The sequence below is a fragment of the Chrysochloris asiatica genome, unplaced genomic scaffold, assembly GCF_000296735.1.
Source record: "Chrysochloris asiatica unplaced genomic scaffold, ChrAsi1.0 scaffold00010, whole genome shotgun sequence".
NCBI lineage: Eukaryota > Metazoa > Chordata > Mammalia > Afrosoricida > Chrysochloridae > Chrysochloris > Chrysochloris asiatica.
This window is the reverse complement of record NW_006408528.1, coordinates 12,200,415-12,226,457: the sequence shown is the minus strand read 5'-3', so window position 1 is coordinate 12,226,457 and position 26,043 is coordinate 12,200,415. Positions and strand designations below refer to the sequence as shown.

General features: G+C 38.5%; 2 protein-coding genes across 6 annotated transcripts in view; one reads left to right on the top strand and one right to left on the bottom strand.

The window, feature by feature from the left end:
* Window positions 1-6,080, top strand: part of PPP1R9A (protein phosphatase 1, regulatory subunit 9A) — a 445,759-nt gene extending 439,679 nt beyond the window's left edge. The window contains exons 12-15 of one of the 4 annotated variants that reach the window (XM_006834278.1): window positions 2,365-2,484; window positions 2,958-2,981; window positions 4,041-4,223; window positions 5,868-6,080. In XM_006834278.1, coding sequence (XP_006834341.1) covers window positions 2,365-2,484; window positions 2,958-2,981; window positions 4,041-4,223; window positions 5,868-6,080 — 540 coding nt within the window. Of the gene's footprint in view, window positions 1-9; window positions 209-2,364; window positions 2,485-2,957; window positions 2,982-4,040; window positions 4,224-5,867 lie in introns of all 4 variants that reach the window. The other 3 variants (XM_006834276.1, XM_006834277.1, XM_006834279.1) reach the window with 3 other exon arrangements.
* Window positions 6,081-14,624: 8,544 nt separating this feature from the next.
* The window catches only part of PON3 (paraoxonase 3), a 114,967-nt gene continuing 103,548 nt past the window's right edge, over window positions 14,625-26,043 (bottom strand). For both annotated transcript variants that reach the window (XM_006834274.1, XM_006834273.1), the window contains exons 8-9: window positions 20,979-21,107; window positions 14,625-14,813 (exon numbers count right to left, since the gene is read on the bottom strand). In XM_006834274.1, coding sequence (XP_006834337.1) covers window positions 14,655-14,813; window positions 20,979-21,107 — 288 coding nt within the window. In that variant the 3' untranslated portion in view covers window positions 14,625-14,654. The remainder of the gene's footprint in view (window positions 14,814-20,978; window positions 21,108-26,043) is intronic.

Genomic DNA, 26,043 nt, shown 5'->3' with positions numbered 1-26,043 from the left:
ATAAAGCAGGGTCTTCAGAGGCAGGCTGGAAAACTGGAGACCTGCACCGTCCTCCACAGCTCAGGCTTCCACTCACTCACCTTGCATGCCTTTCTCGTGGTTTCATGAAAGCAGAAAAGGATCTTATTCCTTCCGGAACCTACCTTCACCTACAAGCATTCTTCAGCCTTCTCCCGAGACTCTAATTTCAGATAAAAAGGGGTCCAAGGTAGAAAACACATGGATTAAAAAAGCAAACAAGAAAAACCCAAACCCTTCCTCCTCTTCAGTCTTTGGAAGGCACTCTCAACTTGTGTGTGTACTGTGGATCTGAGTAAACAATGTGATAACACTACAATAAACAATGCATGGTAGTCGTGTGGGAAACGAGAAAGCCTTATTTACCCACCACCTCTTTAGTACTGTTCCATTTTAGATTGTACGTTACTCTTAGATTTGCCTGTCTTTTCACATATTGCTATTTAATCTCAGTTTGACAGCTAAGCCATGCTGGGAAAGATGCATTTTAATCATTGAACAGTATAATAGATTTGTTTACCAAGCATTCCACTTCAAATTACATTACAAAACTATTTTGCTTTGCTCTTCAAGATTTACTGGAAAACAAATAAATTTGGGACTGAGTATGTATTCAGTACATCTAAGTGCAACTCTTTAAAACAAACCAAAGCTGATATAGCACCCTTATTTATTTCAACTTTTAGTATCAAAATGTCATGTTGAACTACTGTTCTAATTCTATCACCAAAGGTCTTTAATTTTAGTAGAATTAGGAATTGTACGCATGGTTGTTAACTTGTTTTTCAATGCATGATGGTTATTTCCAGCATGACGCTGCAAACCTTATCTAACATTTTATCGAAACACATATGCTGGCTAACTTTCACATGTTGTTTGATCTCCTTTTATCTATGTTTGATGTTCGCTTTTCTTTCTCAAACAGAAACATGTGATTAATGTTGCTTGAGTTGAATTCCTTTCTGAGGACAACAGCTCAGAGAATTTGGATCTAGGTTTTGGGTGGTGTCTCTATGGATGATGAAAAATTGTAATGTTCTATGTTAAAAGGAACCCTGGTGTGGCGCTGTAGGATAAGCACTGGACTGTTAACCATGAGCCTGGCAGTTCAAACCCACTCTTGAACCCCTATACAGGGTCACTATGAGTCAGAATCAACTCAATAGCACTTACAACAACAACATGTTGCGTGCCTTCCTGATTTAGTGTTCTACTAGCCTAGCTCCATATGCTCTGATTTGGACGCCCTTTCTGAAGTTTTAGAAAACCTTGGTGTTTGTTTGATACTGAATTCTTTAGCCTCTGATGTGGTATTTATTCTTGGCAGCCAACTAAACTTAACACAAGGGAACCTACTTGAAAACTAGCAGGCCTGTTCCTAAGGAATTTGAACGTGAAACAAGATGGTGTTGGTGGAGTTCTTGGAGCTCCTGGGGAGCCAGCCATGGATTTGACAATAGACCATTTTGACTTTGAAACATTTTCAACATCATATGAGTACCTGAGACATCTAAATGCTATTGGAGTAATTTTACCATTATCTTCTACTGGAGAGTCTTCAGATTAAAAAAAAAAAAAAAAAGTTTTCCCAAATACAGCTACATAGCCATGGTTAGTTTATTTGGTTTTGATAGTCACTGAAATTTTTTAATGAAGTTTTGGGCACTTTTTGTCTAATGCCCTTCCCTACCCTCCAATCCCAAGTATTTGTTTGAGAGTGGGTATCAGCTCTGTGCTGCAACCTCTCTGATCATTGGCTGAAGCTGTGTGAGAGCTTTATTTTAGTATATACCTACTGGTGTATTGTCAGACTCTGACCTCCTCCAGAACTCATCATCTTGAAGGGTATGTCCAGGAGAGAATCTGCCATTTCTCACAGTATTTATCATGGCCAACCAAAAGCGATCCTTCCTAGGAGGTGCGATAGCTACCTTTCTAACATGGACTGCCATCTGTTCCTAATAACTCAGCCTCTCCACACCATCTTGCGTTTTTACTTACACTGTTACTCATCATGATTAGGGCCAAAGAAGATAGGCTTATTAATATTACTCCTCTGAGCAATTGCAGAGGACAATGAATTCTATACCCTTGAAGAGAGACTGAAGAATCATTTCTCTAAAGCACACCAGTCCATTTATCAGATGTAGAGAGTGCCCAGAATTCCCAATAAGCCACAAAAGAGGCAGTGTTCTCAACCAGAGCCTGGTTGAAGGTCATCACCAAACAAAACGTGGATTTCATGTAAGATTGTTTACAAAGAACTATTTTAGCACTGGGGAACACATCTGTCATAGATTCACTCACTGTGTTCATTTAATACTAGGCTTTATTTTATTTTTTCAGAATTTTACCTTCAATGATGACTTCAGTCCCAGCAGTACCAGTTCTGCAGACCTGAGTGGCTTAGGAGCAGAACCTAAAACCCCAGGGCTATCTCAGTCCTTAGCACTGTCATCCGATGAGGTACTTCCATGGCATGTATCATAGAATTGTCCTCTCAACTCATGCAATTTATCCATGAACTGTCTTTTTTTTTTTTTTTTAAGGGTAGAATTTATATATAAAATCATCAGGGTCATAGTTTTATATTTAATATGAAATTTTGGTCGTTTCTTTTTTCCCTCTGTCTTGTAAAAGAGAGGTAGAAAATTACCTTTGCAATTGACTTAGTTCCCCAAGAGCTAAGTAACAAAAAGAAATATCAGTATTCGTGGAGGGGAGAGGGATACTGTGAACAAAGATTTTTTGCTATAAGTATTTGTTCTTATGTCTTACTTTCTAACATGATTTTTGTTTTGTAAAACTTTCTTTTTTTCTCTTAAACTCTTCTTGAGGCTTGGTGCAATTTTAATTTTATAAAACTTGGCACAGTATATGTGTGTCTTCTGTTTCTATAACACTTTTCTTTTTGATTCCTTTGTTGCTCCCTCACTCAGAGCCTGGATATGATAGATGACGAGGTGAGCTATCAGTGGACTGTGTTTGGTGGTTTGTGTGCTGTTGATTGAACCTGTTTCCTCTCTCTGCTGATAATATAAAAATCCTTCCCTCTGTAGGGAAGGGGCCTCTTGTGTTAAATAGCTTCACTCTCTGCCCTTGTCTATATCTTAGTTTAAAAAGCTTTCTTTCCTCAGTGAGGAGGATCTCCAATTCCAACTCCAGAGTTCTTTGTCTCCCATCACCATTACCTTGATACATTCTATTCTGGTTCTTCATTTCTTTGCCTTCATCTCAGCTTAACCCATGCCCTCTTCTGTGTTCCCTACAGGGTCATCAAGGTGACACCTGTCTTCACCCAAGTCTTGTCATTGCTTTCATCTCCTCTCAGCTTAGTGGTTCTAGCAATAACCTTCCCCTTTTCACTATTAAAACAAATTCTGCTCTGAACAAAGCATGGGATTGGGGAATACAAACACACTGTTGAACTTTACCAATCAGACAGAACATGTAGACTCTCTGAGACTCAGTTTCCTCATCTATTAAAAGTAATTATGGATATGACCTGCTCTGTCTTACTCATAGGTTTGCTTTGCTGCTTAATTGGAATAATAAATGTGTCATTTCCCCTAAGAATGCTTGAGAGGTGAATGCTCTCCTCTTCCAAGTGGAAGATACCACTAAATTTTTTAATGTATTTTTAAATCTCTCTAATGTCTTATCAGAGAACAAATACAGAGTGTTGCATTGCATATAAAAACAATTGATGATATATTTGTTTTCTACATCAGTTTCCAAAGTGTTTTAATGTACAAGCTTGCAACATCAGAGTGTATCTTCACTATTAAGCTTCCTACATTAATAATACTGCTTGATTTGGGGGAATTCTTTTTAACTAAAAACATAAAAGTAATAAGTATGTTTCTCTTTACTTAACACAATAATCATTAGCTTATTAGTTTATGATTTACAAATAAATGTGGCTCTAGTAAGCTAAAGACCTCGTGTTTAGAGCATAATGTAGCATGCTGAGCCGCAGCATTGTGGTCCTTTAACAACCCTGCGTGCCATTCCTATCTCAGATCCTTGATGATGGACAGTCTCCCAAACACAGTCAGTGTCAGAGTCGGGCCGTTCAGGAATGGAGTGTGCAGCAGGTTTCTCACTGGTTAATGAGCCTAAATCTGGAGCAGTATGTATCTGAATTCAGTGCCCAAAACATCACTGGAGAGCAACTCCTGCAGTTGGATGGAAGTAAACTTAAGGTAAAGAATGATACGTCTGTGTTAGGTTACCAGATGTAATCTTTGTTACTCATAGCACCTGAAACATTTTCATTAGATACAAACGAGCATTCTGCTTATCTGAGAGGTAATTCTTATCAACAGTCAGCAGAAAGGATGTTGACTTACTTCCAAATAATAAATGAATTTTGGAAATCTCATTAGAGATTTGAAATCCAACAGTAGACTGCTTATTGGAAAAGTAGGGGTCACTCCATTGCTTCCCACTGGAAATAAAGGGTACTTGTATCAACTCTACTTCCTTCGTGGGTAGTATGAGTTTATGTAGTGGCCAGTGTGGGTTCTTTCATCACATCAGAATTAAGAAGCAAATCCGTGAATCTTCTTTTCTTTATTTATTTCTTCTTCACACCCACTGTTCCCACATACCACCAGAAATCTCCCCAGAACCTCGTTTCCCAAATCCCTGCAGGCCCTGTGTTCTCCTCCCCCCGTCATACTCTCATTTCCACTCATCTAGTCCATAGTCTGTTGGAGTCCTGGTGTGGCGCTGCGGGTTAATGCGCTGGACTGTAAAGCCGGTTTGAACCGCAAGGTTGGTGGTTCGAGCTCACCAGCTGCTCCTTGGGAACCCTGTACAGGGTTGCTATGGGTCGGAACCGACTTGACGGCACTAAACAACAACAAGTCCATCACTGTTAGAGGTTGAAATGGCACTCAACCCTGTGGGGAAAGGGCAAAAAGAGCCAGCTTCCTTCTACCCCCTGCTAGGCTGATGGGCAGATGAGGATCTCTTGACAGTCTTGAAAAGGTTAGAGATCAGTCAGTAGCTGGTGAATATGAAGACCCCACTGACAAGGCTGTCCCTGTCGGGGAGATGGATGTATCTAGCTTTGATTTTTAAGGTCATGAAACATTTAAAGAATATAAGCAACTCCCCTTATTCTGAATCCCAAGCTCATCGAGCAGCCTCCTCCTTACACTCAGACTTCCTTTACAGGTCTGCTACACGGAGTGAATAGTTAGTCATGCTGACGTGAGCATTCTGGCCCCAAAGACATTTTTGATTCTCTCTGTAAAATGAACACATAAGCAGAAAAAAAGTCATTTTCAATTTTTCCTGCCCTTTCTGAAGTTCTCTGTAGCAGCAGGTGCTCACTCCTACTCTTTGAAAACATTGATGAGTATAATGATACTTTTGTCTGTAAGTGTCTGCAGCCCAAATGTTGGAAAAGCAGAATTGTACCCTTTTTGAAAAATCTATCTATCAATTAATTAACAATTTGAAAAGTATGTACTTAATGAGGTTTAGATTGATTATTCAGTGTTAGAGTCCTGGTATGGCGCTGTAGGGTAAACACCGAACTGCTAACCAAAAGGTTGGTGGTGGTTCAAACCCACCAGCCATTCCCTGGTAATCCTTTACAGGGTCAATATGAGTCAGAACCGACTCAGTGGTACTTAATAACAATAGCATGGTCTTAAAAACAAAGTACAACACTTCAATTTATTCTATGGAAAATACAATCAGGTCTTCCTCAGTTCTTACCTTTTCTATCTATGCTTAAATTAGTTTGAGTTTGAACAGAGTGTGATGTCAACCTCATCAAAAGAAGAGAGATCGTTGGTTTTTCAAATTTGGATTATATATGTGTTTCCTTTTAGGCTCTTGGAATGTCCTCCTCCCAAGACCGAGCAGTCGTCAAAAAAAAACTCAAGGAAATGAAGGTGTCTCTAGAGAAGGCTCGGAAAGCTCAAGAGAAAATGGAAAAACAACGAGAAAAGCTGAGGCGGAAGGAACAGGATCAAATGCAAAGGAAGTCCAAAAAGACAGAAAAGACGACATCAGATGCAACAGAAGGTGCTAAGGAGCAGTAACACACCCCCTGGTGGAGAGGTGGGGATGCTCCAAGAAGTAGCCTGACCTCTTCCGTCTCTGTTCTTCTCCTGAGGATGAAACAGAAACTGATGACAGGGAGAACACTATTTTAAGCAGATTGAGGAACCATATGTTGGATAACTGCATTTTCTGCAATAATAGAATACATTCTAATATTAACCTACTGAAATAAACTCAAACCACCTTTGGTTAATTAACAAACCAGGAATCTCATTTGTGAGAGATACAAAGAAGCTGTGTTTCTTTCATCTCTTACTTTGTGTTGGGTGTGTCACTTGGAAAAGCAGCATGGCATTGCCCAACAAGAGCATGATGCATCCTGGTGTTGTTAATAGAGCACTGTGAGTGCTCAATATGTGATTCCGAAACTGGGCATTTGCACATGTCTGTGTGGCAGAAAGCATCCTGCACCATGGGGTCTTCTAGGGCTGTGGAATCTGCTCCAATGTGTGGCCAAGGTTTCCCTCTCCTCTCAGTGTCTGGGCAGTGAAACAACCCCACACTGGAAATGTGGTTGCTCTTTCAAATGATTGCCTACAAGACAAAAGGTGAGCAGACTCTTCTGCTCAATGGGTGGGCTTCAGAAAGAAAGGAGTTGCAGTTATTTGTCAAGCCCAGAAAGAAACAAAGCCTTAAAAATGTGGATGATGTATGTATTACCATGGGGTTCTGTGGGTAAATACTTATCCCCCAGATATAGTCTAACAAAGAAGAAATGAGACACAAATGCAGGCATGGGATATTGGGCTCTGTTGTTTACTTCACTACTGCTTCATGTTCGGTAATTTAGTCATACTGACACACACAATACTGTACCTTTTTTTCACTCCAACAAATTCTGAACAGGAAATTGGTTTTTAAGGAAACACACGTTTTCAGGATCCTCTCCTGGGGAATATTCTGGCTGGTCTTCAGCCTGGCTATGACACAATAGGGAACACATCACATATTTTCTGCTATAGATTTCCCAAGTGAGCTCAGTTAGTATTTTAACAAATGTACTTTTAAGAAAAATAGAAATACCAGTTAGAGAAACTTTAGATTTGAGTACCATTCAGCCAGAGAACCAATTTTTTTTTTTTTTTTTTTTTTTTAAGCAGAGTGTTTCTGTAAAGGAGAACTGTCACTTATATTTTAGCAATGCTCTGCATGGTTTTTCTGAACCATTATTCCAGGTACTTTAGTGAATTCCACTTTACAATTAAAGTTTGTTTAAGGCAGTACGTAGGATATAGGCTGGCAATGGAGAAAATTATGCTTATTTCAAAGCCAGTATTAAAGACTTCAGTATTTCAAGTGCAGGAGCCTGAGGCAGAGGGAGGAGGGAATAAAACTACTGAGGAGCTTTTTGCGTCTGATGCACATGTATTTGGTTCTCTTGGGTTCTAAAAGTGAGGTCATCCGCTGACACTTTTCCAAGAGACAAGTTTCAAAATATGAAGTCGCAGACAAATTTTACTTCCTTTGCTAGATAGGGTTCACTTTTCCCAGCAGTCCTGATAATTTCCACTGGACACTTTGTAATCTGCAGAACTTTGGGGAAGACTTTTGAAGATTTCAAATTCTAGATTATTTGAGAGTGCTCCTGCCCATACAGCTCCATCTCATATTTTCAACATTGTGACTTTTTTGGTTTTTGCTCATCGGAATATCCAAGTACTGGAATTGTCTAAACTAGGAGTTTGTAAACCTGTTCTTCCCCTCAAGATTGGTTTCTTTTTAGTGCCAGAGTCGTGTCTGTTAAGCTTCAGTGGGCACAAATCATCATTCAATCCTCAGAAATGTTGGCATGCAGCAACATTGCCTTGTTCAATGATCAAAACCGCTATGTATGTTTTCCTTCCTCTCTGTATTTGGGGTATGATCATGAAGCTGCCATGCGGGACACTCTGTTGCTATCTGGTGATGTCTGGTGCTTTTCTGTTCATTAATACCATGAGAAACCAAGGAATCACTGTTAATGAACTATGAAATCCGGCACATCTTTCTAATGCTGAAGGGTTAAGTCAAAATCTGATAATACTAAAGCTTGTTTATGGTGAATGTTTGCAATTTTGTTTAACTTTGGAAAAAATGAATTGGATCACACTGGAAGATTCACTGTATTCATTTCTAAGATGGAAACAGAAGTTGAGTGATTATCATAAGTTATGTTTACACATTGGTAATATTTGAAAATAGATGTATATATTGGAAATGTCTATAAATCTGTTTCTGCACATAATTTATGTTCTATTATATTGTTTTCTTAAGTATCTTAATAATTCTTCTGTATTTACCTTTAGTTTTACATTTCCAAGGTTTAAATCAATATCCAACTGACATTATAAATCAAATTTTTATTTCTTGAATCATTTAGCTTTTCATGATGTTGATTTTTAAAGTTAAATGATAGAATTTTAGGTTTTAATGACTTATTTTAACATTATTTCTTAATACTTCTAAAACTGTAAGAGGCGCTTGATTTGATTATCTGATAAAAAGGACAAAATGTAAACTGACTGATCTGCTGTAAGGGTTGAAAACAAAGTGAGGGACTGCAGATCTGCATTTCGCTTTCCTGTTCTTTTATTGACATTAGAGCATGATGCATAATTGAGTTTCCATTGTCTTATACAACTTCTACTTTAATGCTACTGGTTTTTATTGTAATTTAGCACAGAATTCTAGCTTCATAAACCTTAAAGAGTTTTCAGTTTTTATTGAATTATCAGATAATGAATTGAAAAGGGATATCTGGTTACAATGAACGATATTCCCTAAAGGACAGCTCAGTTTGATACTAAAACTAGCCAAAAATGTTTTTGAAGATAGTAATGCATTTGAGTCATGGTGTTGGCAAAGAATATTGAATAGACCATGGACTGACAGAAGAAGCAACAAATTGATCTTGAATGAAGTACAGCCAAATTGCTCCTTAGAAGTAAGGATGGTGAGGCTTCATCTCTTGAACTTTAGACATGTGATCAGGATGGACAACCAGTCCCTAAAGAAGAATCTCATGCTTGGTAAAAGAGAGGGTCAGAAAACAAGAGGAAGAGCCTCAACCAGATGGATTGACACAGTGGCTGCAACAATGGGCTCAAACATAACAACGTCTATGAGAATGACTCACGACCTGGCAGTGTTTCATTCTGTTGTACATAGGGTCTCAATGAGTCAGAACTGAACTCCACAGCACTGAACAACAGTAATGCTTTGCTGTGGAGGAAATGTGTGGTGCATCCAAGCAGACAGGGGGCATTTATATGAGCTGAATGAGTATCTGGGGGCAGGGTTTTCCATTAAAAGACTTTAGTTTTAGGTTACTTTGTTTAAAACCATCTCATGTACAGTAAGTCAATTTATCCAGTCCTTTCTTCATGCCTTATTTGACCTGATTCGGTAGTTTACTACACAGTAATAGGTTAGGGCAGAAACCTAATTCTGCCCCCTCTGACACACTGATGAATTTCGCCTTTAGTTTCTTGATCATAAACTGTTCATGTCTAGCATTCTTGAGCTGAAATAACAGTGGTTCCCCACATTTCTGAATTGGGCCTAAAATCTTAAATTATCCCAGGCCCGTGCTAGGAAAATGGTCCAAGTTTTTTTTAAATCTAGCACCTCATCCTTTATGGGTTTTTCTGAAGACAAACAATTCTCATCTAGATTTTTTGTACAATAAGATTAGCCTGTGATTTTAAAATACAGTTTAAAAGATAAATGAAACATTAAATTTCTGTGGAGACTTCAAGTAATTTTATGTGTTAAAGATTACACAGACCAAATTTCAAGACAGGAAACCCAATTTTCAGTAATTTTTAGATTCTAAAGTGAGCCCAATTCCACGAGAAACATCTGTAGGTATTTCTGGATGTTTTATAGTTCGCCTCATTACACTGAAATTTTGAGGAATGACCAAATTTCTTCTGAATTTGCTAAAGACACCTCCCAACAGAGTAGTAGATAAGGGGCTTTTATTTTGGTGGACACTGGTCACCACAGTTCATGTCAGCTACTTCATGATAAAATTTTAGTACTTTCTAAAATGTACCTTTAATCAAGGATCCATTTGGACATAATTCTAAGGCATTTAAGGATGTGATCCAGAGTAAATGTCCATGTTTTCTATTAGAATAGTTTTCATGATGTTGGAGGGGGGATAGTGTGGGGTACCTTCTCAAAAGGAAGCAGTATTGCAACAAATAGGAAAGCGCTTCGGTGATGCTCTGCTGGACAGCAGACTGGGCGTGTACACAGGTTTTGTTTGCGTCATCTTAAGCATCTAAATTTTCAGAAAACTTTTTGTTGGTCAAAAACACTGGGGAAAAGATAACGCTAAACAAAATATCTTCAGCCCAAAAGAGAAGTTGAAGGAAGGGCAATGAAAAAAAACTACCAAAGCAGTTTTGTCTTTTTTTTCCTGGAAAATGACAGTATTGAGTTTTATTTTGGGGTTAGACAGAAAGTCCGCATGCACCTATGAGTGGGTGTTTGTGGGGCTGTGTTGAGGGCCTAGATGACATCGGAAGGCTCTTATATGTGAGTGTAAGCAGCCAGCACAGCACATAACTTCCTTCCAGATCCTTAGACTAGTGAAGGAAAACAGCTTGATGATTTCCAATTCTTGGCCCTCTCCAACCCCAGAACTGTTAGGGATTCAAGAACGAATAAGAGAACAACAAACAATTTCTCAACAATGTGCATGCCACTTGTGTAGGTGTATCGAACTCCATGTGTATGAAACTTAGACAGCAATCACATGGCATCAACAAAACTTCTGTATATGGAACTTGGTAATGCCAGTTATGACCCAGAGTTGTAATCATACATAGCCTTATTGCCACTTTTGTGTTGTGTATACATTGAATGGCTCATAAGATTTTAACAGATTTTTTTAAATGTAAGTATTTCTACTAAATGCACTTAACCTTCTATATGTTTATATATTTTGGTAAATTTGATTTATTAGATACTTGGTATTTTAAAAAGATACAATGTCCTCAAATGTTTGATTAATGCATTGACTGCACATTTCTGAGTTGGATTTCAGAAGTGTATGCACTTTTGGACATTTTTAACTACAAGACTGGGGATTTCTTGACTCAGAGTTGCACTGTGTGTTCTTGTGCGTTTGCTCACACTTCTCAAATGATAGATATTATTTGTTAGCTGTGATGCCTAACTAACTACTGACTATCTGATGGCAGCATTGCCATTACACAACCACTTATTTTGTATCTCAAGTTATGACAGAGTCAACGCAACGCCAAAAATAATACAGGGGGTGTGAGCAGGAGTATGTTGTTGGAAGGTGGACACTTCAGTTTCTTTTGATATTTTCCTCTTTTACCCTGGTTTTCTGTTCAGGACTTATTCATTCATGAAAGAACAATTGGGCAAAAATAATTAACTTAAAAGAAGGAATTAAGAGGCACCCCAAATTGCTGACACCTCCCAACAGCATCAAACTTAGTGTTAGTGAAATCCCTTAAAGATACATATATATTTTCCCTCAATATTGTTTAATGTCAAAACTACTGGTTTTATATTTTTCAGTGGTTGCAACTGAACCACACATACACCTGCAACATATTATTAATAAACTGGGCAGTTGAAAGAAAAGAAAAATGAATGAATTTTTTTCCACTGTAAGAAGCTGATTTGTCTTCATCTTTCTTTACATGCCAATAAAGGAAAAGAGTTGTTTGAAAATAATTTTAAGTCCAGTAATACGGATAGCATGTTAATCTGAACCTTTTAAGTTTATACATTTTGATGTCTGAACATTTGCATGGTAGAGACAATAGTGCCACGTCTGGATTGTTCTCTTGTGCTTGGTTAATATGTACTTCTCTAAGTCGTTCTGTTTCAATTGACATTTCTTCCTCTATGGTTTTCAGAGACACTCACAGAAAAATATAACAGTGGTCCTTTGTTTTCTGACCAATTTAAAAATACCTGTGATTAAATTTAATTTGCTAGTGTACATAAATTTCTTGCCAATGAGTATTATTGTTGTTAGACAACGAATGCAATAAAAAGAGAAATACTGGAATCTGTCAAAGGAATTTTTTTTTCTCTTCCATTTTCACCTTCAACTAAAACAAGCCTTGACTGGGTAAACCTGCATTAACTGTCAAAATAGATCTATCAATCAAGAGCAAATTGCACATTTTCCATGGAAATGAAACTAAAAATAAGTTTTAACTCTGGTAAAGTGTAAATTGGCAGCTAGAATTACATTTGAAAGCACAATTATGGGACTGGGCATAGAGGTAAAAGAGCAAAGCTTCCACTAGGAACTCCCTCACCCATCTTTCTGCTCCCCATCACTGCTTAACCATCAAAGTTTTCAATGTCTGTCAGCCAGAAAAGTTCTGTGACAAATCCATTAAGCAGTCAGCCTCACACAGTATGGGACCAGCTAGAAAAGAGTCAGACCCTTATGAGAGTACAGGGTTATTTTAAACCATTTTATTTCTTAAACCTTAAAAATGTAGAAGATTTGGATGTAACAAATGAGGGGTGTGGAACTTCCCTCTCTTTCTTTTGCTCTCTCTCTCTCTCTCTCTCTCTCACACACACACACACAGTTGTCTGTGATTAATCCTGGTGTGGCACTGTGTATTAATGTGCTGGACTGCAAAGTCAGTTTGAACCCAAGGTCGGCAGTTCAAGCTCATCAGGTGCGCTTTGAGAACCCTATATAGGGTCGCTATGGGTCAGAACCGACTCAACGGCACTTAACCACCACCACCACAACAACATTTGGTGATGTCAAAGCTTAGACCTGGGTGTCACAGAATGAATAAAGTGAGCGGTTTTCCTTTTCCTTGGAGTATGTTATGATATCGCTAAGCAAGGGAAATGTATGTCTCTTTCCAAATGATCTTAAGTGTTGAATTGGATAGCTTTCTTATTTTTGGCAGAACTGATTTATTTGATCAAGAATGAAAGAGAACCAGAGTATGGTCATTTTATTGATAGGATTTTTCCCTCAGCACCTCAGTCACTGCTGGTCTCAATATTTCAGAATAATTCAGTTCCCTAGCTTGTGAACAACCACATCAAAAATTTAGTACTCACAGAGCACAAGATCTTACACGCCACAGAAACAGTACCAGAACAGTCCTTCTAATCTTGATGTGAAGAAGGTGTTCTTTGATTCTGACAAAATGTTCTGTTTACTACTTTCAGTAAGTGGCGGTTTTCAATTTATCAGAAAAAACGTTTTTCTCCAAATGCCAAAGCTTCACCATGGTAAGTGCCTTAGAAAAACTTTGTTTCTAAAGTAACCGCCTTAACATTCCAAAGATACCATCCAGCATGGGGTACATACATCTGAAACAACAACAACAAAAAGGGAAATGACGATAACCAGTAACCAGTTGCTGTCCAGCTGATTCCAATTTATGGCGGGCCCATGTATATCAGAGCAGAACTATGCTCCATAGGGTTTCAATAACTGATTTTTCTGAATTATATTGGCAGGCCTTTTTCCTAAGGCATCTCTGTATGAATTTGAACTGCTGAACTTTTGGTTACCAGCATAGCATGTTAACTATTTGTACCATCACCCAGGTACTTCTATATATACCATCTTTTATAAGAAAAGGATAAAGTGACAAAGTTATGTTTTCTAAGTCATGTCATCAAAAAGATTGCCAAGCGTTGATCTTTTCTGTTTGTGTGTTTGCCTTTCTATTTTTCTCCTCTCAACGTCCAGAACAAGTTAAGATGGAGGTGGTGGGTACCATCTCAATAGTCTTTTCTATGGCATACTTGGCTTTACCTAAATTAATTATGGGGTCCATTCTGGATCCAATCATTGGCATGAACAGACTTACTGAACTTGACCCAAGAAACCAATGTATACACTTTTGGGAGTAATTCAGGGATTACTACCCTAATTTCTCTGCTGAGCTAACAGTCACTTATAATTTTTTTATGTATGAGGACACTCCTAGACGTTTAAGATTTTTATACATTCCATAGCTAGAACTAGAAAAGCAAGAGTAAAAGATTGGCCGTGGCAATTAACTGAGGAAGTTGTATGTAGACAGAGAAAATTGAAATCAGCCTAACTGTGTCAGTATGTCTAATGCTATAACTAAAGAGGTACTCCTGAAGTTCAGATACAATGTAATTTTATCTCATTTGGCTTTCTGACATGTGAACGAGTGTCCCTGATTGGTACTGGAATTCGGATATCACATGAGATCATTTGATTCTCTATTTCCTGAGAAAGACACATGTATTAAAGTATTTTTATGTCATAAGCAACTTAAGACATGATTTTTGATATAATTTCAACCATTTTATTGAAAATGATTTTTACTGGTAAGTGAAGTTTTCAAGAATTCTAAGACTGACTTGATATCGTACTCTCAGAAAAGGCTTACACATTGTGTCTGCTCCTGCTAGAAAAGCATTTTGTTTCCTCATGAAGTCCAAATTTAGAGTCGATGTTCATTGTTCAGATGAGATCACTACAGCTGTTTAAAATGTGGCAACGAGTTGAAAATGATGGGCTCATGGTTTCCATGGCACAGACGCAAATAGACCCGTCAGAGCTCACAGTAGAGAGCTTTGTGGAATACAGTGCCAACCAGAAGTTTTCCATTGTACACAGAAGCAACCGTACTTCCTTGCAACACTGTGCCATTTTCCGCATAAACCAGTGTTACTTTGGGTTCATCTGTTAAGATATTCTGAATTTTGATCACCTATCAAAGAAATGGTGTTAGATTAATAAAAGTAAATAAAAGTCACTTAAAACAAAACTTTAAACATGGCGTTATTTCTCCTTAAGACACCTTTATTGTTTCTTGGTTTTTCTTTCTGGTGGAGACCCATGCCATCCTCACAACTGTGATATTTGAGTCCATTGTTTTTGCCACTGTATCAATCTATTTCCTTGAGGTTTTATTTTTTGCTTTTCCACTATTTTACCTAGCATGATGTCCTTCTCAGGAACTGATGACATGTCCGAAGTATCAGAGACAAAGTCTCACAATCCTGGATTCTAAGGAGCATTATGGCTGTACTTCTTCCAACACAGATTTGTTTGTTCTTCTGGCACTTTCAATATTATTCTACAATGCCATAATTCAAAAGCATCTATTATTCTACTGTCCTCTTTATTCATTGCCTAACTTTCATATGCATATGAAGCTACTAAAAATACCGTGGCTGCAGTCAGTGGCACCTTAGCCTTCAAGCTGATATTTTTTTCTCTTTTACATTTTTAAGAGGTCTTTTGAAATTGTTACATTTTTAGAAAAGCACAAACTACCTAAACTAACAGAGAGTAAAGTCAACTTGAGCAGATGTACAACAAGAAATAGATCAGATCATTAAAAACTCTCAACACACACTAAAAGTCCAGGTCCAGATGGCTTTACTGGTGAATTTTATCAAACATTCAGATAAGAGTTGATACCAATTTTACCAAAAATATTGGGAAAGAATAGAAAACTCTCCAATATATTTTATGAAGTAAACATAACCCTCATACCAGACAAGAATATAACTAAAAAAGAAAATTATAGACCAATATCCCTCATGAACATAGATGTAAAAATTGTCAATAAAATCATAGTCAATAGACTTCAACAACATATATATAAAAAAAATACATCATGACCAAGTAGGATTCACTCTAGGGCTGCAAAGATAGTTCATTATTAGAAAAACAATAAAAATAATCCACCATATAAATAAAAAAGGAAAATAACCACATAACCATATTGATTGATGCAGACAAGGCATCTGACAAAATCCAACAACCATTCTTGATAAGAACACTCAACAAAGTAGGAATTGTAGGGAAATCCCTCAATATAACTAAGAGCATATATACAAAACCAACAGCCAACATCACTCTCAATGGAGAGAAACTGAAAGCCCTCCCTTGTAAACAAGAACCAGATAAGGGTACCCTTTATAACCACTCCTATTCAATACTGAAAGTCAGCCAGAGCTCTAAGGCAAGAAAGGGAAATTAAAGGCATCCAAACTTGCAAAGCAGAAGTAAAACTATTTGCAGATGATATTATCCTATACATAGAAAATTCCAAAGATTAAACAAGAAAATTATTGGAACTCATTGGAAGATTCAGCAGAGTGGCAGAGTATAAGATCAATATTAAAAAACCAGTTGGATTCCTTTGTACTAATAAATACAGCTCCGCAAAGGAAATTAGGAAAGCAATACCATTTGCAGTAGCAGCTCAAAGGATGAAATACCTAGGAATTAATCTAACCAGGGAAACAAAAGACCTGTCCAAAGACAAGTGCTACAAGAAACCAGAAGAGATTTACATAAATGTAAGAATATACCATGCTCATGGATAAGAAGACTTAACATTGTGAAACTGTCAATACTACTCAAAGTACTCTATAGATCCACTGCAATCCCAATGCAGATCCCAACAACATTCTTTAAAGAGATGGGGAAAATGTTCTGTAACTTTATTTGGAAGGAAAGATACCTTGGATCAGTAAATCACTGCTTATCAGATGGATCTTGGGTGAAAGCAGAGAATACCAAAATGGTGTTTACTTGTACTTTGTGGACTATTCAAAGTCTTTTGCCTGCATGGATCATGACAAAGTAAGAATAATATTATGAAAAATGGGTATTCCAAAAAACGTATTTGTGCTCATGAGAATCCTTTATATAGGCCATGAGGTATTTGTTAAAATACAACAAGGACATATGAATGATTCAAAATTAGGAAAGGTGTGTGCCAGTATAGTATCCTTTGACCATACTTACTCAATCTGTATGCTGAGTAAATAATCTTAGAAGATGGATTATATGAAGAAGAAGGTGGCATATGAGAGGAAGACTGATTAGCAATTTGCAATACGCAGATGATACAACCTTGCTTGATGGAAGCCAGGAGGACATGAAATACAGCTGAAGATCAAAGGCCTTCAGTATGGATTGTACAAATATCTTCACAGCTAAAACCAAGAAATAACATCATGGTAAATGAAAGATTGAAGTTGTCAAAGACTTCATTTTGCTTGGATCCATAATCAATGCTCTTGGAAAGAACAGCCAAGAAATCAAATGATGTATTGCATTAGACAAATCTGCTGCACAAGAACTCTTTATAGTGTTCAAAAGCAAAGGTATGAGTTTGAGGACTAAGGTACGCCTGACACAAGGCATGGGGAGCTCTGGTAGTGTAGTGGTTACAAATCAGGCTGCTAACCTCAGGGTCAGCAGTTCGAAGCTACCAACTGTTCCGGGGGAGAAAGATGAGGCTTTCTGCTCCCGTAAAGATTTACAACCTTGGAAACCCTGTACAGGGTCGCTTTGAGTCGGAACCAACTCCATGGCACATAACAACAACTACGTGCATGTGAAAGTGCACAATGAATAAGGAAGACTGTGGAAGAATTGATGCATTTGAGTCAAGGTGTTGGAGACGAACATTGAAAGTATCATGGATTGCCAGAAGAACAAATGTGTTTTGAAAGAAGCACAGCCAGAATGCTCAGTGGGAGTTAGGATTGTGATCTGTCATATTTTGGATGTTATAAGGACACACCAGTCCCTGGAAAAGAATACTATACTTGGTAACGTGTGTTGTTTTCATTGTTAAGTTCTATACATAGTGACCTTGTATAGGGTTTCTGAAGAGCAGCTGGTCGGTTTGAACTGCCGACCTTGCAGTTTAAATGACCTTGTGGTCCACTGCATTATCCTCTAGCACCACAGGAGTGTAAGATCAGTGAAAAAGAAGATCCCTAACCATACTGATTTGACACAAAGGCAGCGGCAATGGACTTAAAGGGAACAATTGTGAGGACGGTGCAGAATGAGCATTGTTTCATTCTGTTGTGCATAGGATTTCTATGAGCAGGAACCTAATCAAGGGCACCTACCAACAACAACAACAAAGTTAAAATGCCTTTAGGCAAATCATAGTTTGTTCTATACTTGCTATATATTTAAGACATCTAATGCCTCACTTGTAAGGTGACAGATTTTGATCAAATCTTTAATGCCTTTGGTGAGTGCATAGGCCAACAGGGGCTATGTGGGGAATGTAAATGAGTGACAACCATCTGACTTATAAGACATTAAGGGGCAATGATAAGTTGGGGAAAGAACAGCTCTACTCAATCTCAGCCGATTGTTATGCTGCGATTGAGTAGAGCTCAAATTCCTACCTTACTTAAAAAAGAAGAATTCAGGCTAATTGTCTTCTTTTTTAGGTAAGCTAGGAATTTGGACTCTTACATTTATTTCCTGGTTTTTAAATGCTGGCGATCAAAATTAAAGACGGGGTAGGTGAAGAAGTATGGCTTTAAAAAAGACTCTTACCTGTACCCCTTTATTCCCTTAAACTTAAAGTCCAGTTCTAAATGCGAAGCTTTTATAAGTTTGATATCCTTCACTTAAGGAGAAATGTGATTGCATCATTAACCATTGTGTAGTATTATTGTTAAGGAGCTCTGGTAGCGTAGTGGTTACAAATCAGGCTGCGAACCTTAAGGTCAGCGGTTAGAAACTACCAGCGGCTCCGCGGGAGAAAGATGAGGCTTTCTACTCCCGTAAAGATTTACAGGGTCGCTATGGGTCGGAAATGACTTGATGGCACTTAACAACAACAAGTATTATTGTTAGGCTGATCATAAGATATGGAAAATGTTTTACTATTCTAATCTATCCGATGTTAATACAAAGAGACAGGAGAACTGCATCAGGTTTACATCATCCACTTACCATTTGTTTCTCCTCTGTAGAATGAGATGAATAGAATTGAGTCATCTATAACTTCCCTTTTTAAGCTCCAAGTTTCTATTTTTTTTTCAGTATTTTCTTATTCTGTACTATAAAAATGTAGTGACTTCAAGAAAGGATATCAATGCCATGAAAACACCATGTATTGTAGACTAGGAAAGCTAGTGCTTAGGAATTAAAGGGTCAGTGCTGTTGTTAAGTGCTGTTGAGTCAGTTCTGACTCATAGCAACCCTGCATAGATAGGGTTTCTAAGGAATGGCCGATGAGCTTGAACCACCGACCTTGCAGTTCAAACTGACCTTGTAGTCAAGCGCATTAACCTGCAGCACCACACCAGGATTTAAAACCACCTCTTTAAAACAGCTGGTACCAAACTCTTAGGAAATTGCTGTAGCATTGACTTATAGTAGCTACTTACTGGAAAATTGTGATGGTGAACCTTGCCCTAAGGAAGACTCTTCTAATAAAGCAAAGTCACTTTACATGGGGCAGTGCATTAGATAATGAATTGTTAGTACTTTTTGCTCCTCCTTACCAGATCCATCATTAGAAAGAATTTGTCCAGTGCAGCAAACCAAGCCTATGCTGTAGCAAATGACCCAAGTTCACTAAGTGAAGTTAACAAGCAAGATCAAATTAGAATCTAACATTCTGTTCAGTTCTAAACAGTGAACACTACACAGCATAACTAGTTTCAGTTCTATGTTAATGTTAACAAAGGCACAAAAGATTGCCATTAAAAATAATTGCAATACTAAAGTAAACTTAGAGATAAAGTATATGAAGGGTCATAATGTAATGTGGAGATATACATGTGTTTTGCTTAATCCATAGACATAAGCTTTATTTTATTTTTATATTTGGGGGTGGAGTGAGGCTGACTCTTAAAATCAGCTTTAAAAATACGGATAGGTAGATAAGTGTGTCAAAAATGAACTCATGTATTTGATGAAAAAACAATTATCATTAATACTGAAAATTCAAAATAGAAAGCACCAGAGAAGTCATAGTAAGCATTCAAATACCCATGGCAAGTGAGTTTTAAATTCTATTTGTATAGCCAAAATAGTCTACTGAGTAAAGACCATGGATGTAAATAAGGTCTTTGGGTATAACTAACAGACACGTAGCTATAACTATGTGGAAGAAAAAAGGTCTTTTAAGCCAAACTAATTCCAGCAAGTGATTTGTCTTCCAGTTCTGCATGAAAGGCCTAGAGCGCCTGGCCAGATGTGTTTTAGGACTAGTCATTTGCATGAATTTGAGAGGTGGTACGGACACACAGGAAGGGGAAGCTGAGTAGGAAGGCAGGTAACGAATGATTAGACAATAGCAATGTGGCATCATTATATTTTTTAAATTGTGTATTTCCAAGTTGAAGAAACTTGCTGTTCAAATAAAAGTATGGAACTTTATCCAGTGCTGGATATCTAAGCCCAGTCCTCCCGGCTACTCTTCACTCTGATTTGGGTGGAGAATTCCTTTGAGACACAACCTGTCCCTTTGACTTCCAGTCAGGTTGGCCAATGAGGAGAAGCTGAACAGGATGGGAGGAGTGCTTTCTCCCTGTGATGTCACTGGGAGAAACCAAAGCAATCCTCTTTACATACATCTCTCTTCTTGTTCTGTCTTCGGATAGTCATTCCCCATCCCCATTGCATTGACCAGTTGCCATCAAGTTGATTCCTACTTCTGGTAACTCCTATGTCTCAGAGTGGACCTGTACACCATAAGGTTTTCACTGATTGTGACCTTTTGGAAGAAGAGTGTCAAGCCTTCTTTCCAAGGAGCCTGTAGGTGAATATGAACCTCAAACCTATTGGTTAGTAGACAAGTACTTAACCATTTGTACCACCCAGGGACTCCTCCCATTGCAGTATCCCTATTGATTTCCCTAAACTCTGCCCACACCATGGTATATAGTCCCTTTACTAAACTCCTCTCAAATTATTCATTGTATCATCTGTTTCTTGTCTGACTGTGTCAAATCCCTCTTTATTTCTGAGCATTTGGGTCATCTATCTATTTCTCCTCTTTTATTTGCACAAATAAGTGAGAGTTATGCTTTTCAAATGAAAACAGTAGCTTGGAAAAGGGTCATGGATCTGATTTATGTTTCAAACTAACCTCAGATGCAGGAGGATTCTCTGGGTCATGAAAGAAGATTCTCATGCCATTGGGATGACATCCAACCCAAACGTCCCCTGTCACCGGGTCCACAGATATGTTATCCACCAGGGTGTTAAAGGTCAGCGACTTCCAAGATTAAAAGCAAGGAGGGAACAAAAAGCAGGAGGTGAAGAGAAACTGAGAGGTGGTGAAGTAATACATCAGGGAGAACTATACTGTTATTCTTGGCTACCACACAGCAGGTTTCAAAGATACCACATTCTGCCCCATTGCAATCAAGTATAGTGAATTCCTTTGCCCTTCCACCCATACTGTTGTTTTGTCAGTACCCAGGAGAGATGTATTGGGGAAGTTATGTAAAGCTATAAGAGGCTATTAAAAGTTAGAGCAAATCATCCTAACATTATTCATGAACCAAAAACTAAGGTGGGAGGAGTTTTAAGTATAGTATAAAACAGTTCCTTCTGAAATGGCTTATGCAAAGGATATTTTAAAAATTATTCAGGAAATATAGATTCATTTCCAATGAGAACATCAATGAAATGTAGGCTCTTCTTTAATGGCTAGTCATAGGTTGAGCAGCCAGAGGAGAAATGGTCACCCAGGGTCTAATTTTTGCCTTGGAGTGGAAGAAAGTTTGTTCTTTAGTTTCTCAATGTTATTCAACTTCCTGTTCTTCCACTGTTTATTTTCTGAATATAAGTTGCAACTGTGTTATGACTGCACAGATTGCTGTCGAGGCTTTGCACCAGGATCATAAATAATATCAACGATTCTTAATTCCACTATTCATCATCTTGGCTGCCTTCTAGCAGCGAGAAATGTCCTCTATTTGTTTACTTCTAACTCTCAGTTGGAAAAACAATATCTACCCTGTACCTCAAACAGAGCCCAACATATCTCAGTGCCTAGAGACCCTGTAATAACTGACTGCAATTCATTGTAAAGCCCAGAGCATATGTAGGTAGCTGCAGTGAACCACCACTGCCCTGTGCTGCCCAGTCAAAATCGGAGCTGTCCCCACATGTCTATCCACCCAAGACTGGCAGGCTTCAAGTATCTCAGAGTCTCTTTCACACCTGAATGAAGAGTCATTATCCTTTTCACCCTGGAAATGGAAAAAGTTGGTCAAAGGGGTGAGGGGAGGCTATGTAGGCATTCCCTGGTCCAAATCACCTCGGATCCCTTTTTCCTATCATCCATCACAGTATCAGATACATCACTCTGCTATATTAATGTCTTTTAAGAAATGAAGAAAACATTTAACATCTGTCTTAGGGTTATGCCAAAAATTTTTGGAAGGGGTAATAACCCTTATGGGTGAATTCCATGGCAGATGAAAACTTGTTGAGATGAGAATGGTGGTGTGAATGGGAGAAGGACACAGACATCTGAGAACCCCATTCATTCAACACACAAGTTTTGAGTTCCTACCCTGTGCTAGGAAGCCCGGGGTGGTGCAAACACTTAAACACTCTACTACTAGCTGAAAGCTTGGTGGCTTGAACCCACCCAGAGGCACCTCAGAATACAGGCCTGGTGATCTGGTTTGGAAAAGTCAGAGCCTTTTTGAAAATCCCATCGAGTAGTCCTACACTGCACACATCGGGGTGCCATGTGTCAGAATCAACTCAACAAAAACTAATAACACAAACCTTGTCATATGCAAGGAATTCAGTACTAGGGAGTACAAAGTACATGGCAAACACAGCTCCTACTATACAAGAGCTGACTGTCACCAGGAAGCCCACTCGGGATCCAGCCTTGAAAAACTACTGTCTTGCAAACCAGTGATTCATAGCAATGCCAATGCACCATAGTGCACACACTCATCACAGCACACTTGCATAGAACCAAGGAAACACTCTACATTCTTCAGTCAAGGAAGCTTCTAACACATTTTTCTCCTTTGAAAAAAACTTCCTTAAGTTTCATGGACTAACTCAGTCAACTGGCATAAGATGGTTCATAAAAATAATGCTCTACATTTTAGTTTAGTGAGTAGTACCTGGGGGTCTTAAAAGTTTATGAGTGACCAGCTAAGATATAACAATTGATTTCTACTTTTCTAGAACAAAATAGAGTGCAGGAAACCAAAGAAACAAAGAAGAAACTAATCCATAGGACTAAAAGTCCACATGAACCACAGCCTCATCTAGCCAGAGTCCAGAAGAATTAGCTCTGGTAGCGTAGTGGTTACGAATTGGGCTGCGAACCTTAAGGTCAGCGGTTCGGAACTACCAGCCATTCCGCGGCAGAAAGATGAGGCTTTCTACTCCCGTAAAGATTTACACCCTCGGGAACCCCGTACAGGGTCGCTATGGGTCGGAACCAACTCGATGGCTCTTAACAACAACAAAGCAATAGAAAGTCCCAGATAAAAGCAAGAAAAATGTAAACCAAAATTCATATTATTAAAAAGAAAAGACCAGACTAACTGGACTGAACCTATAGAAACTAGAAGAATCCTTGAGAATATTACTCTAAAATGCCCTGTAACTTGGAAGTAAAGACACTCCCATTGGTCACTTTTCATCCAAATAATTATTGGATTATAAAATAAATACCTGAATACTATGCCCTCTTAAATAATGACATTATACCAAATATTTACTCTCAAACCAAGATGAGAAATTAAGGAAGGGCAAGATAGCTAGAATAAAGGAGAGAGAACAGAAAGAATAAAAATAACCAGAATATTAACACAAGAAAAATGTAACCAATGTTATAGAGCAAGCTGTGTAGACGTTGTTAAGTGGGAACTTTATTTGCTATATAAACTTTCACCTAAAACACAATAAAATATATTTTTCAGTAACTGTCTACTCTATTAACAAATACCTTTGGTGTGGTACTGTAGGATTAGCATTGGATTGACAGTCCAAACCCACCAGCTGCTCCTTGGAAAGGTTATCCAGGGTTGGTATGAGTCATAATCAACTCTACGGCACTTAACAACAACAGAGCTCATTGAAGTGGGACTAATTCATTGACTTGGTCTTGAAATCTTAATTGTCTTGTATTCATTTCAAACTCAATTTTATTGAGAAATTGTGTATGATGATAGACTGCAACTAATGAAGTCTCTCCAGTAACAGAATGACACACTCACTGTGTGATTTTAAAGTCCTGACTGGCACAAAATAATCTTACCAGCCAATCCTGGGACCTGGGATTTGGGCTGTTTGAGTCTCCTCGTTGTTACCTTCTAGCATAGTTTCTATAAAGTCCACATAAGAAGCAGAATATAACCCCCTGCACATTTCATCGCAGATTCTAAGATTACTGTTGTTATCACCATTGAGTTGGTTCCAACTCATAGCGATCCTGTAGAGGATTTCTGAGGAGCAGCTGATGACCTTGAACTACCGACCTTGTGATTCAAACTGACCTTGCAGTCCAATTCATTAACCCACAGTGCCAAACCAGGATTAGCTTCAGCTAACCATGGCCCTCCCAGGTAATTTTATGAACTGATGCTGATTAATCTGATCACTCAGCCTTACAGTTGAGGAGGAGTCTCCACAAGATTGTTACCACAGACAACTGGCAAGATCTTTCCCAGAGTGGGTACAAGACCTGCAGTAAGCCTGGCTTTCCCTCTCACCTCGTTGTTGGATATACTGGTGTAGGTTCCCTTATAAATTTTCATTCAATTTGCAGACGTACTTACTGGTATAACTATAATTTATTTTTATTCCCTCCAGTAAGAGTATTTGAAATTTCATTTTATTGAGTCCTAGAGTGGTGCTGTAGAATAAGCACGGGACTGCTAACTGAAAGGTCAGCAGTTCAAAACCACCAGCTGCTCCTAGGAAACCCTATGCAGGGTTTGCTATAAATTGGAACGGACTCAACAGCACTTAACAACAATACCAAACTAGCTTTGTCAGTGATTTCTAATGTCAAATGTGATGTCACTTAAGATGTTCCTTCTTGGTAATTGTCTTAGACTAAGACCCCTCAAGGCAGTACCTTAAATGTACAAAGGTCACTGGAATAGTGCTTTGACTGCGGATGTTTACAGCAGGAGAGCAAGTCTGTGTGGTTGTTTTTTGCCGAGAGTGGGCTGACTTTAGAAAGTAGCACTCCCCTGGTGGTGATTCAAACGCACCAGCCTTTCCACCAGGAGAAAGATGAAGCTGTTTGTTCCCATAAAGATTTATAGCTCAGAAAACTTATAAAGGGTTGCAGTGAGTCAGAATTGCTTTAATGGCAGTGGCTTTTTTGGTGGTGGCACAGTGGTAAAGTGCTTGGTTGCCAAGAGGTTGGTGGTTGGAATCCACCAGCCACTCATGGGAGAAAGAGGTGGCAGTCTGTTCAAGTAAAAAATACTTGGAAACATTAGGGGGTGGTTCTATTCTGTCTTATAGTTGTTGTTGTTGTTATGTGCTGTGGAGTCGTTTCCGACTCATGGCGACCCTGTATAGGGTTTCTGAGCCTGCAAATCTTTACAGGAGCAGAAAGCCTCATCTTTTTCCCATGGAACAGCTGATAGTTTCGAACTGTTGACCTTGTAGTTCGCAGCCCAATTTGTAACCACTACGCTACCAGAGCTCCTTATTCTGTCTTATAGAGACACTGTAAATTCTAGTCAACTCAATGGCAGTGCTGTTTTGGTGCTTTTACCCCCCTTATACTTGCTTTTGTGTTTTTGCCCCCTTTTGGAGTCCTTGTGTGGCTCTGTGGGTTAATAGTTGGACTGCAAAATTGTTTGAACTGCAAGGACGGCGGTTCAAGCTCATGAACTGCTTCTCAGAAACCCTACACAGGGTTGTCACAAGTCAGAACTGGCTCAATGGTACTTAACAACAACAATCCAAACCTTAGAACAGAGTAGACTTGGTAGGGGTAGAAGGTGAACCCTTAGTGCCTGTCCAGCCTCTCTATTAATTCATTTAACACATACAAGGGGCTTCAAAAACCTTGTAGAAAGTCCCATTATCTTTTAATTCCATTTTTCCATGAACTTTATGAATCCCCCTTATCTTTGCTTAATGCCTACTAGGTGTTGCAAACTCTTCCAGGGAAAAAACAGGAAAGAAAAGAAAACTCTATCCTC